The 14,332-nt window shown below is 46.6% G+C and overlaps 1 protein-coding gene across 4 annotated transcripts in view; it reads right to left on the minus strand.

Annotated features, from left to right (window-relative positions):
• LOC142824482 (amyloid beta precursor like protein 2-like) overlaps positions 1–14,332 on the minus strand; it is a 120,807-nt gene that overhangs the window by 26,359 nt on the left and 80,116 nt on the right. For all 4 annotated transcript variants that reach the window (XM_075916497.1, XM_075916496.1, XM_075916495.1 and 1 more), the window contains exon 4: positions 5,797–5,909. In XM_075916497.1, coding sequence (XP_075772612.1) covers positions 5,797–5,909 — 113 coding nt within the window. The remainder of the gene's footprint in view (positions 1–5,796; positions 5,910–14,332) is intronic.

Below are 14,332 nucleotides of genomic sequence, written 5' to 3' on the forward strand. Positions count from 1 at the left end.
TTAGAAAACAGTAAAAGCATAAAAGTGTACTTGGTGGAACTTATTTTAACATATTGTGGCTGGAAACTGGACTATTAATTATAAAGCCAAATACAAACAGAATTTAGGCACTTGAGTTGCACATTTATTTGAAAATGAGTATGTATATGGTTTTACAGACTGACCAAGGAGTGAAATAAAGAAAGCATTATCATGGACATTGGAGCTCTTTTGTACTTCCCTTTGCTTTCTGAAGTATGGCTAGGAGAATGAATCTAGCTTATCTGGGTGAACCTGTCAAGGGCATGTTGAAGTCAAAGGATTTAACTCACTGGGAACCACCACTTAGTAGGCAAATGGTGGTTAAATACAAAAGATTCCTTAAAATAGTTTTGCTCCCTGAAAGCTTTGGAAAAAATGGAAATAAACTTTATTGCTCCAAAGCTGACACAATTCAGCCATACCTTCACTAAGACCAAGACCAGGACCAAATTACAGTCTCATGAGTAAATGCTCTGTATTGTAGATCTAGTTGGGAAAGTCAGTGGATGTGATATACCTTGACTTTAGCAAAGCTTTTGATACTGTCTTCCACAACAGTCTTGCCAGCAAGTTAAGGGAATATGGATTGGATAAATGGTCTGTAAGATGGATAGAAAGCTGGCTAAACTGTCAGGCCCAACGGGTAGTAATCAACGGCTCAATGTCAGGTTGGCGGTGGGTTTATAGCGGAGCACCCAAAAGATCTGTTCTAGGACCGGTTTTGTTCAGCATCTTGATACAGGAAATAAGGAATCACCCGCTACAATGGAGGAGGAGAAGCCTTGTACCCCCAAGGCTGGGAGGTCTGCTGCCCCCACTGCGAATAGGAAACCTAGGGTAGTGGTAGTCGGAGACTCTCTTCTGAGGGGAAGGGAGGCGCCCATCTGTCACCCTGACATTTCATCTCGGGAGGTATGCTGTCTGCCGGGGGCCCATATCCGAGATGTTACGGAAGCATTGTCGAGAATTATCCGGCCCTCTAAATACTACCCCATCCTACTCATCCATGTGGGCACAAATGATACTGAGGTGTGTGACACAGAGCGGATCAAGAGTGACTACAGGGCTCTGGGAGTACGGGTGAAGGAGTTTGGAGCGCAGGTGGCATTCTCTTCTATCCTTCCTGTTGAAGGTAGGTGCCCGGGCAGAGACAGGTGCATCCTGGAGGTGAATGCCTGGCTGCGAGGATGGTGTTGGCTTCCTCAACCACAGGATGCTATTCCAGGAAGGACTGCTGGGCAGAGATGGCGTTCACCTTTCGAGGAGGGGGAAGACCCTGTTTGGACACAGACTGGCTAACCTAGTGAGGAGGGCTTTAAACTAGGTTCGACAGGGACAGGTAAGCAAAGCCCACAAGTAAATGGAGAACATGGAGACCTGGGAGATGGGTCAGAAATGGGAGGGAGCGTGAGCTCTAATGGCAGAGAGAGAGGAGGGTCAGGGCAAAACTGGGAGGCAAGGTCAAATCAGTATCTTAGATGCCTATATACAAATGCGAGAAGTATGGCTAATAAGCAGGAAGAACTGGAAGTGCTAATAAATAAGTACAATTATGACATTGTTGGCATCACAGAAACTTGGGATAATACACACGGAATATTTGTATAGAAGGGTACAGCTTGCTCAGGAAGGATAGACAAGGAAAAAAAGGAGGTGTCATCACCTTATATATTAAAATTAACACACTTGGAGTGAGGTGGAGATGGACATAGGAGACGAAGTATTGAGAGTCTCTGGGTTAGGCTAAAAACAACGGTGATGTCATGCTAGAAGTCTACTATAGGCCACCTACCAAGGTGGAAGAAGTGGATAAGGCATTTTTTAAACAACTAACAATATCATCCAAAGCCCAAGATTTGGTGGTGATGGGGGACTTCAACTATCCAGATATATGTTGGGAAAATAACAGGGGGAAAACAGACTATCCAATAAGTTCTTGGACTGCATTGGAGACAACTTTTTATTTCAGACGGTTGAAAAAGCTACCAAGGAGGAAGCTATTCTAGATTTGATCCTAACAAATAGGGAGGAACTAGTTGAGAATTTGAAAGTTGAAGGCTGCTTTGGTGAAAGTGATAATGAAATCATAGACTTCACAATTCTAAGGAAGGGTAGAAGGGAGAACAGCAAAATAGAGACAATGGATTTTGGGAAGGCGGATTTTGGTAAGCTCAGAGAGCTGATAGGTAAGGTCCCATGGGAATCAAGTCTGAGGGGAAAAACAACTGAGGAGAGTTGGCAGTTTTTCAAAGGGACATTATTAAAAGCCCAAAAGCAAGGTATTCCGCTGCGTCGGAAAGATAGAAAATATGGCAAAAGACCCCCTTGGCTTAACCACAAGATCTTGCATGATCTAAAAATAAAAAAGGAGTCATATAAAAAATGGAAAAGTAGGACAAATTACAAAGGATGAATATAGGTAAACAGCACAGGAATGCAGGGGCAAGATTAGAAAGGCAAAGGCACAAAATGAGCTCAAACTAGCTACGGGAATAAAGGGAAACAAGAAGACTTTTTATAAATACATTAGAAGCAAGAGGAAGACCAAGGACAGGGTAGCCCCACTGGTCAGTGAGGAGGGAGAAACAGTACCAGGAAACTTGGAAATGGCAGAGATGCTTAATGACTTCTTTGTTTCAGTCTTCACCGAAGGAATGCCTAACATAGTGAATGCTAGTGAGAAGGGGGTAGGTTTAGAAGATAAAATTTTAAAAAAAGAACAAGTTCAAAATCACTTACAAAAGTTAGGTTCCTCCAAGTCACCAGGGCCTGATGAAATGCATCCTAGAATACTCAAGGAGCTGATAGCTAGAGGCTCAGATACCTCCTCTATCATCTTTGGAAAATCATGGCAGACAGGAGAGATTCCAGAAGACTGGAAAAGGGAAAATATAGTGCCCGTCTATAAAAAGGGAAATAAGAACAACCCAGGAAACTACAGACCAGTTAGTTTAACTTCTGTGCCAGGAAAAATAATGGAGCAAGTAATTAAGGAAATCATCTGTAAATACTTGGAAGGTGGCAGGGTGATAGGGAACAGCCAGCATGGATTTGTAAAGAATAAATCATGTCAAACCAATCTGACAGCTTTCTTTGATAGGGTAATGAGTCTTGTGGATAAGGGAGAAGTGGTGGATGTGGTATACCTAGACTTTAGTAAGGTGTTTGATATAGTCTCGCATGATATTCTTATCAATAAACTAGGCAAATACAACTTAAATGGGGCTACTATAAGGTGGGTGCATAACTGGCTGGATAACCGTACTCAGAGTATTTATTAATGGTTCACAATCCTGCTGGAAAGGTATAACAAATGGGGTTCCTCAGGGGTCTGTTTTGGGACCGGCTCTGTTCAATATCTTCATCAACAATTTAGATATTGGCATAGAAAGTACGCTTATTAAGTTTGCAGATGATACCAAGCTGGGAGGGGTTGCGACTGCTCTGGAGGATAGGGTGATAATTCAAAATGATCTGCACAAATTGGAGAAATGGACTGAGGTAAACAGGATGAAGTTTAATAAAGACAAATGTAAAGTGCTCCACTTAGGAAGGAACAATCAGTTTCACACACACAGAATGGGAAGCGACGGTCTAGGAAGGAGTACGGCAGAAAGGGACCTAGGGGTTGTAGTGGACCACAAGCTGAATATGAGTCAGCAGTGTGATGCTATTAAAAAGAAAGCAAACATGATTCTGGGATGTATTAACAGGTGTGTTGCGAGCACGACACGAGAAGTCATTCTTCCACTCTACTCTGCGCTGGTTAGGCCTCAGATGGGGTATTGTGTCCAGTTCTGGGCACCGTATTTCAAGAAAGATATGGAGAAACTGGAGAGAGTCCAGAGAAGAGCAACAAGAATGTTTAATGGTCTAGAGAACATGACGTATGAAGGAAGGCTGAAAGAACTGGATTTGTTTAGTTTAGAAAAGAGAAGACTGAAGGGGGACATGATACCCGTTTTCAGGTATCTAAAAGGGTGTCATAAGGAGGAGGGAGAAAACTTGTTCATCTTGGCCTCTGAGGATAGAACAAGAAGCAATGGGCTTCAACTGCAGCAAGGGAGGTTTAGGTTGGATATTAGGAAAAAGTTCCTAACTGTCAGGATAGTCAAACACTGGAATAAATTGCCCAGGGAGATTCCCCATCTCTGGAGATATTTAGAGTAGGTTAGATAAATGTCTATCAGAGATGGTCTAGACAGTATTTGGTCCTGCCACGAGGGCAGGGGACTGGACTCGATGACCTCTCGAGGTCCCTTTCAGTCCTAGTATTCTATGGTTCTTTATTAATGATCTGGACGAGGGGATGGATTGAACCCTCAGCAAGTTTGCAGTGACACTAAGCTAGGGGGAGAGGTAGATATGCTGGAGGGCAGAGATAGGGTCCAGAGTGACCTGGACAGATTAGAGGATCGGGCCAAAAGAAATCTGATGAGGTTCAAAGAGGACAAGTGCAGAGTCCTGCACATGGGACGGAAGAATCCCAAGTATTGTTACAGGCTGAGGACCGAATGGCTAAGTAGCAGTTCTGCAGAAAAGGACCTGGGGATTGCAGTGGAAGAGAAGCTGGGTATGAGTCAACAGTGTGCCCTTGTAGCCAAGAAGGCTAATGGCATGGTAGGGTGCATTAGGAGAAGCATTGCCAACAGATCCAGATAAGTGATTATTCCCCTTTATTCAGCTCTGGTGAGGCCAATCTGGAGTATTGTGTCCAGTTCTGAGCCCCTACTATAAAAGGATGTGGATGCATTGGAGGGGGCCAGCGGAGGGTGACCAAAATGATAAAGGGGGCTGGTGCGCATGACCTGTGGGGAGCTGCTGAGGAATTTGATAGCAGCCTTCAATTTCCTGAATGGAGGTTCCAAAAAAGATGGAGAAAGGCTATTCACAGTAGTGACGGATGGCAGAACAAGGAGCAATGGTCTCAAGTTACAGTGGGAGAAGTCTAGGTTGCATATTAGGAAAAACTATTTCCGCAGGAGGGTGGTGAAGCACTGGAATGGGTTACCTAGGGAAGTAGTGGAGTCTCCATCCCTAGAGGTGTTTAAGACTCGGCTTGACAAAGCCCTGGCTGGATTGATTTTGTTGGGATTGGTCCTGCCTTGGGCAGAGAGCTGGACTTGATGACCTCCTGAGGTCTCTTCCAGCTCTATGATTCTATATTGCCATCTATTCATCATCAGCTGAGCGTGCACAGAATTTACAACACTCTTGCCAAATCAAATTAGCCGAACAGAAAGATGGCACGCCATTCATTCTGGGAGAGTGGAAGATGCCTGTAAAGTGGAGACATGTACAGAAACTAGCATTTCCACATTACTTGGAAATGGGCACTAAATTCTAAGCTCCATTTTGTGCAATGTGATCTTCCATCTAAGGAAGTTGGAGTACTACAACTATGAAATAATGTCACCACCACCACTCTGGTCTGTGGGAGGAAGGATAGTCCAGTGTTTGACTGTTAGGCTGGGAAACTAGAGTTAATTTCTCAGGTCTACCAAAGACCAGGAGTGTGAACGAGAGCAAGTGACTCAGGATCAAAACCTTCAAGTGACAACACACGGGAGCGTATGGCTCACTGAAAGCCAAGGAGAGTCCAGAAGTTTAACCAGTGTGCCTAGGTTCCAGATCTGTAAAGTGGGGATAACAACACTTTCATATCTCCCAGAAATGCTGTGATAACAGTTCAAATGGTTAGATGCAACAATAAAGGAGACCCCTATTAAGAACATCTTTATCTGGGTACTGTTACCATCACATGAACCTCATTACCTCTTTGGCCACAGTGCGCCAGTGTTGATGGCTTTCACATACATCCATTCGTTCCTTGTGGAAGAATCTGCATTTCTCTGGAACCAGTAGGACGTCACTTACAAACTCACCCACTGGAAAACAAGAAGTTTCTATCAACAGTAATTCAGATACATATTTGACCTTCAAACTCAAGAGTTGACTAGCATTATAATCTTCAAGAATGCACTTAACTGACCCCATTAAGAATCTGTATGCTGTTACAACAATCTTAGTGATCCAGTTCAGACTAATAGGCACCTTAGGAGACCTGCTCTAATAAAAAGCCTCTAGTTTTATTCTTGGAATTCAGAACAGAAGATAGGAGAAACTGAACAGTGAAATATGCTAGCCAAAACCCATAGGTTAAGATGAACGTACATTTAAAAAACATGTTTGCTCTGCTCTGCAGATTCCATGTCATTGACAAGTTTCTTAGATACCTGGGAAGAAAACTACAAACATGATGATGTTTGAACATTTTATGATCAACCAATTCCTAACCTGGCTCTCATCACATGAAAGAAGCTATTCCTGGTTGCCAAAAGCTTCAGAAGCCTGGTTATTTGCTGCCATGAACATTTTCCATGACTATTGGGGGTTGCCTAGACATTTTCTGCTTATGCCAGAAGAGGTGAGAGCTAACTCACTCCATTGTGTCAGCTTTATCAAGGCAGTTTCACAGTTTAGATGAAAATAAATGTTCAAATGCAAGGTACACCCAGAAACTATATTCAGGGCAACTCAGTCACAGCTAAGACAACGTTTCCTATTTAAGCAAAAGTGCTTAAAAATAGGAAAAAAGCCCAGAAGCCCACAAAACCAGGTAAAGCTTGGGCCACACTGAGTATGTTGTGTTCTGATGTACATCTAACCCAGGGGTAGGCAAAAACCTCTCAGCAGACTGGATGCGGCTTGCCTAGGGCTTTGATCCGGCCTGCAAGGCAGTTCCAGGTCCTGCCCCCTAGCATGTTACCTGGGAGCCAGGGACTCGCAAGTCTTTTTAACAGCTTCTATTTAAAGGTCTTGCGTCTTTCCTGTGCCTTGCCTAACAGCCCCAGGGAAGGTGTGAGCCCTTTTAATAGAAACAGTTGAATGGGCTCATGCGTCTCTGGCTCCCTAGCAAGGAACGAGGGGCACCAAGGCTACGAGCCCTTTTAATTGCTTCTATTTAGATGGGTAGTGCCTTTCCCCGTGTCTGTTTGGCATCGTGTTGCCTGGCAGCCATGGGGAACGAGAGCCCTTTAATCAGCTTCAGTGCTGCTAGTGCCTTGCTAGAAAGCCAGAGACACGTGAGCCCTTTCAATAGAAGCAATTGAAAGGGCTCACAGCTCTCAGTTCCACTGGCCCATTGCTTGGGAGCTGCCCAGGAGGCATGAGCCCTTTTAACTGCTTCTGTTCAAAGGGCTTTGTGCCTGCCAGTCAGCTGCCAGGCTACAGGTTAACAGTGGGGCCAGGGACTGCGTCACGTGAATTCTAAGCCTCCATCCCAGACAACTCTGGAAGGAGGCTAGCCCCCAGCACCCTCCCATCTGCTCCAAGTCTCTTCCATTGGCCAGAAATTGGGGGTGGGGAGGGAATAACCCAGAGCAAGCAAAGCTCCCAGTAGTGTAGCTCTCAACCTGCCCCTTCCATCCGAGACCCCACCCCTTCCAGGTCAGCCAGAGAGCCACTTCCAAAATTTGTGAAGTGCCCCCCCCTTCAAAAATTATTGCCCACCCCGATGTAACCACAAACTCAATTTATTTTTTGGTGTTGGTCAAAACCTTAGTTACAGACTTTCAACATGGAACAGTTTGCTGTTTGGGGTTTTTTTTTGGGAGGGGGGGAGGTAATTTCTGCATTAGCGAATATTAAAGCACGTTAAACCTAAATCACTATACTCTGAGTTGGTAATCATCCAATGCTAGACTTGATCCAGTGTAACAACTACTTTCATAAAGTTTGTTGAGGCGAATTTTCTGCCTAATGACCTAGAATCAAATGGAGATATTCTAGTCAGTCTAATGAACCTTCCAGTAATTTTACCCAAAGGCATGCCCAAATCTCCTAGTCTACTTAGAAAAATCTCAACACCCAGGTGTTTGGGATCAGCAAATACATGTGAAATGAAATAAACACCCAGATTCAAGACTTGCAATTTAACAAAAATGGCTGCATTAGCTCACGTCTGACATTTACATGGTGGTCCAAAAGCCCAAAAGGGTATGCTCTGACTACCTTAAAAACTAAGCACAAATACGTTAATTTTGAGTGTGAAAATCTTTCACTTGATTCACAAAATAAATATATTTGGCCAAGTAACCTTGAATTTGTCCTTTGCTACAAATTTGCGCACACACAAGCATAAAGGTTTTTAGTTTATTCTGCGATCTCACACTAGAGATTTAAAATCCCATCAGTTAATTGGTTAAACATTATGTTTAACTAGTTAACTGCTTAAACAGGGGTGGGGATTGCTCCAGCCCCGCCACTGATTAATGGTATCCCCTCTCTCATAGCTATTCATCATCTGCACAAACTCTCATATGCCTGGGGGTTCTCACAGCTCCACCTTAACTATGGCCAGCCTCATCTCATCCCTGCTCTACTTCCCCAATGCCGCCTGCACACCACAGAACAGCTTTTCACAGCAATCAGGAGGGGGCTGCCAGCAGGTACGAGGTGCTGAAGGGGGGCTGATGGCGGATGCTAGGCACCCGCGCATTTTTTAATAGGTGCTCCAAAACAGGAGGAGTTCGGCACTCCCAGAAAAACATCTCTCCTGCACATAGATGTGTGCAAGTCAAAACACAGTTTAAGAAGTAGGGTATCTGAAAACAGGTGCAAAGGAAGAAAGGCTATATCCATTCTTTGGATTCTCAACAAGGGAGTTGTCTGTCTCCTGACACCACTTCTAAATGTAGAAGTCCCCTCTTCTACTGAAAGATCAACATTATTTAAGAACAGATCCACAGTCTGTTGGGAAATATTTGCCGAGATGCTTATAAAAGAAACCTTTCCCCTTTCAGGGTACATCCCAATTAGGGTAAGAGTCCTGCAGCAAGGCCATGGATGGCATGGGTCAGCTGCTCAAGCTCATGGGCCTCAGGCTACAGGATTAAAATTTGTTGGGCTATCAGGGCTCAGGTTCTGGGATCCTCCTGCCAACAGGGTTCCAGAGAACAGGCTCCAGCCTGAGCTTGTGCTATCTATGTAGCAATTCCACAGCAAGCATGAGCCAGCTACAGGTGTTTAACTGCCGTATAGATGTACCCGAAGAGACCAGAGCCACCAGATCAGGCATTTCCCGGCTTCACCAGAATGGTCAGCAGTTTGTCTTTCCTTACTTCACCAAACTCACTGCTGCTCCCAGGGAAGGTGCTAAGGAGGAGTGCCATCACAATTACTTTAAAAAACTAGAAACCTCATCTACAGTGCACAAAAGGATCTCACTATCAGATGACATTCAACCTATCTGAAGATGGGACAGTGGATTAGTGCAACATGGAAGAGATACGCAGCAAACAGAACAGTGGTCCCCAACGCAGTGTCTGCGGGCGCCCGCCGGGGCATTTATTTGTGCCTGCCAAATGATCTGGGCTGGCCCCGCCCCTGGTGCACAACGAATGTGCGGTGCCAGGCACGTGGCCCATGAGCAGCCCCGCCCCGGGGCACGTGGCACATGCACAGTGCTGGTCTCAGGCGCACGGCTCATATGGGGCTGGCCTCTGCCCTGGGCATGCAGCACATGCACGTCCCTGGACGCCCGGCGCGTGAGCCGCCCTGCCCCTGGGTGTCCGGCAGCCCCAAAAGGTTGGGGACCACTGCTCTACATGTTGGACCCACACCAGAGGAGACCAATGGTCCTTCTAGCACAGTATCTTATCTTTTGACTGGAGCTACGTCGGACTCTTCAGTGGGAATGAACTAAACCAGGGCAATTTTGAGTGATTTGTCATCCAATCCCAGCTTCTGGCACTTGGGAGATTTGAGGACACCCAGAGCATGACTGTCTTGGTTAAATACCTGTCCTCCAAAGCATGGCGGTATTTATATGCTCTATTTTAAAGTAAGATATTTACTTGTGTGTCAGTACTGTTCCGAAATGGTCCTAAATATCTGCAGAATCCAGAGTGTGCAAGATGCTAGCTGGAGTATTTGAGGAGGAGGGGGGAGACTATTATACGGATTTAAGAGATCGGATATGGGGCACTTTCCAATAGCACAGGCATCTTAAAAACCTCAGCCCTTAGTTCAGGGGTGACAACATGGCTCTCTAAGGAATCAGAGCCCCCTCTTGTCTGTCCTCCCGCATGGGGAGCCTATGCTGGTACTACATCCTTACGGCCCCCTGCAAGGCTGGAGCATCAGCGCCGGCTTCCTTGGGCGGGGGGAGGGGAGAAGAAAACCCCCAGGCTCCCTGCCGGACTCAGTGTGCAAGGAACCAGCAGAGCAAAAAGTGCCCCTCTGCACTGCTCTTTTCCTTCCCTCCACATGTGGAAACAAGCAGCTAAAAAGGCTCCATATGCACTGCCCTTTTTCGTCCCTCTGGGAAGCACTTCCCTGGAGGCTTCCCCTGCACATCCTGCCCGGAAACTTCTAGAGTATGAAAGCCCTGACACTCACGGTATGAAAACAAGTGCCCTCTACCTCCTCACTCATTCTGCCAGACAGACCCTGCCCAAAATCCTTGCTACCCCCAGCTCCCTGGCCAGAATCCCTCTTGCCCCAAGCCCCCTAGCCAAAATCCTCTCTACCCCCAGCCCAAACACCCCCGTGCCCTTCCCAGAATCTCCCCCTGCCTGCCTGGCCAGAATCCCTCCCACCGCCAGCCAGAATTCTTCCCTCCCTCAGCTGTGAGCTTCCTGCCCCCTTGCTAGGCAGCCTGCCCCCGGGCAGACCTCACAGTCCTACACCCCACCTCCTCTCACCCGGATCCCACACCCATCCCTATCCCGTTCCCCGGCAGCCATGTCCCACATACTTAACCCCTCATTTTTGGCCCTACCCTAGAGCCTTGGGGGTGGGAGAGGGGGAACGACACACAAAATCCACTAACCCTGCAGCTGCAGAAGAGTAAATCTGGCCTAAGGCCTTCTCAGTCGCCTCCACATTTCAAAGGGGCAGCGCCACACAGCTGAGCCAAGGCCTGCCCCTTTGAAGTATCCCTGTGCCCTCCCGCTTTGATGCCTCTGACAGAGCAGTGGTCTCCAACCTTTTTACACCCAAGATCACTTTTTAAAATGTCAGGACAAGTCAAGACCCACCCTATCTCTTCCCCAAGACCCCACCTCTTCCTTCAGGACCTGCCGTCTGTTTCCCAGTACTTGCTATCCCCAGCCCTTATACACTCTTACTGGGTTGAGGAGACAGGCGGTGCGGGCTTTTGGGTGGGAATGAGGGATCTGGGTGTGGAAAGGGGTAAGATGTACAAGCTTTGAGAGGGAATTTGGATGCAGGCTCAGGGAGGGGGCTCCAGGCTGGGGAGTGTTGGGGTCAGGTGGAGGGTCGGGGTGTTGAACAAGCCACAGGCTTGTGGATGTGAGGGTGCAGGAGTTTGGACTGGATGTGTGTGGCCTCAACTGTGCTGTGGGGGCAGGGTGCTTGTGGGGGCTGGAACAGGGGTCAACGTGCTGATAGGGGCTGGGGCAGGGTATTTGTTGGGGGAGGGGTGTGTGTCCTGGCTAGGGGGAGGGGACAGACAGAGCTGGGGCCAGTACCGAGGGACGGGGGACGGGGGGAAATCATGCAGCTGCGTGCCAGGCCCGGGTCTCAGGAAGCACGTGCGCTACTTCCCCCTCCCCAAACAGCCAACGCGTTTCCTGAACAACCAGGTCTGTTGTGCACCACCGACTTCCTTCCCCCTGCTGCCTTCCTGCACAGGGGCAGGGTGGTAGGAGTCCTGAGACTGCACCAGCTCCAAATGCTCAGGAAGCGTGTGCACTCTGCTTCTCTGCTCCCCACAGCAGCCACACGCTTCCTGAGCATTTGGAGCTGGCAGGTTCCGGGATTCCTACTCCCCCTCCTTCCATGTACGAAGGCAGCAGGGGGAAGGAAGTTGCTGGTGTGCGACAGACCTGATGTTTCAGGAAATGCGCCAGCTGTTTGTGGGAGGGAGGAACAGCCTGCACAACTTCCTGAAACCCCGGATGTGGCACGCAGCTGCAGGACTTCCCACTCTCTACCACCGAGGAAGCCAGCACAACCTCCATTGTCACTGGAGGTAACATCAGCAGGGGCTTCTTCTTGGGAGTGGGGGGCAGCGAACACCTAGCGATCGACTGGTTGGTGACCACAGTGATAGAGGCAGCAAGGGAGGCGGGGGGGTTGACTAGTCAGGGAGGCGGGGGGGTTGACTAGTCAAATGACTATCTGATAAAGCTTTTGCTTTACATCCTTTCCCCTCCACCTCAGTGGGCTGCAGGAGCATAACACTGGGGGGGTTCCACCTGTGGAGCCCCCTGTGTGGCCACCCTCTTCCATGCGCCTTTCATGCACTAAGGCACTGGAGCCCTGCACTTACCTGCTCCTCCCCCTCCCTCACAGAGACGGAACTCTGCTAACAGCTGATTTGTGGCATTCCACAAGGAATGGGGAGGAAGAAGGGGGAGGAACAGGAATGCAACACATGCATTAGGTCAGGGGAGTCCAAACTTTTTTCAAAGAGGGCCAGATTTGATGAAGTGAACATGCGTGAGGGCCGACCATTTTGCCTGACATTCTTTGAACCATTAAAATTAAATGCAAATTAACTATTTTATGCAAAGTTTATTGCAAACGGCATACTTTTCATTTCGTCACATGGATGACAAATCTAAACAGGTGTTAAATCACTCTGCCTTTCATATCTGAAGGCCAGATGAAAAAAAAATCCAGGAAGCTGAAATATATGTCAGGAACATTGTAAAGTACATTACATATTATTGGTAATAAAGGTTGTCTGTCAACTTTTAAGTTCAAAAAATATGAACAGGAACATAACACCAAGTATACATGTTGTGTCCAAATATATTTATAACTGATTTAGACCAACTGACATTAACTGAGATTTTACAATGTGTTCATCTCAATACATATGGATTCGTTGGGGGCCTTAAAAGATAGATATTGCCAAATTACCTGTGGGGCCTTATTAAACCGGAACAGGGGCCACAATTGGCCCGCGGGCCGGACTTTGGACATGCCTGCATTAGGTGATTTGTGCCTCCTCTGAATGCGCTAGCAGGGAGGTGAAAAGTGCAGGGCTCCAGTGCCCCAGTGAACAAGACGCATGGGGAAGTAATCGGGGGTCTACATGCCGCAGGTGGTGCCCCAGCAAGCCACATGGAGGCCTTAGGCCATAGGTTCCCTACCACTGTGCTAGAAGAACCCAAAATGTGTGTGGACAAGTCACTGGTTGTTTGTTTCCCCATGTGTCAAGTAAGGATAATACATTTAGTATCAAAACACTGGATGGCATTAGTGTTTGTGAAGTACTTTGACATTTTTATGAAAAATGTTACACAAAAAGGAAACGTAACCCTGTAATTCTGTGGCTCTACCATGCCCATTTAAATTAGCTGCATTCAATCCTCAAATGAATCCAAAAATCCCTTGAAGCACTTTAGGAGGAGAAAATGGTTCTCAGAGGACTTCCTTTGAAGCCTCCTGCAAATGTATCAGCGTTCCGTTATATTCAACACCTACATGGCATCAAAAGCTAAGTATCGGGTTGCAGCCTACTCTATTAGCCTCATTTAGCACAGACACTTTAATTGACAGGTCATCTTTTCTTCTCCCCCCCCCTTTCTGCTTTATAATTCAACCTCTGTGCCTCTTGTTCCACATTTGTCATCTAAAGTGGGCTGAGCCCACAAAAGCTACTATCTGTTATGAGATAGTTACTTGTAACAAATTCTATCCTGAGCAAATCTGCTCCTGTAAAGAACTGACAAGCTCAGTCTCCTGGTAGCTATTGGGGTGGGCAGAACGTGCTTATGGTAGTAGTGAAGAGTCACAGATCAAAAGCCTGTACTACAAACAAGCTAGATGTGATACCTGATAGATTTGGTATAAATTTGATAAGTATAGTGTAATCACGTCCGCTACTCCATTGAAATTAAAACAGAAGACATTCTGAAGAAAGAGGAACCATTTGAAAAAGCTACATATAAATAGTAAAAAATGGCAACAAATCTTGCCAAGACCAAAGCAGGGAATAAGAACACACCTGAGCATTTGAGTCTCCAAGGAAACAAAACATTAAAGCTCCTCAGAAATAGGAGCAGAGTACTGAAGCTGAGCATTTCTTGGCAATATTCTTTGGGTTTTACGCCCATGGCAGAAAGAAGGGGGAAGTTCTCTATCATTTCTTTTTCACTATTACAGCATACAAGTTGTCACCCAATCAACAACTTGATAGGAGTATAGAATTTCATTTTCTAAAAATATTTAGAGAGTAACCGAGACACAAAAGTGAAAAAATCTTTAGAAGGTAGGTTTCCTCTCAGAGTACATCCTCAGATCCCTAAGGGAGAATATGTTTTAGTAAGTGATC

Source organism: Pelodiscus sinensis, unplaced genomic scaffold, assembly GCF_049634645.1.
Source record: "Pelodiscus sinensis isolate JC-2024 unplaced genomic scaffold, ASM4963464v1 ctg35, whole genome shotgun sequence".
NCBI lineage: Eukaryota > Metazoa > Chordata > Testudines > Trionychidae > Pelodiscus > Pelodiscus sinensis.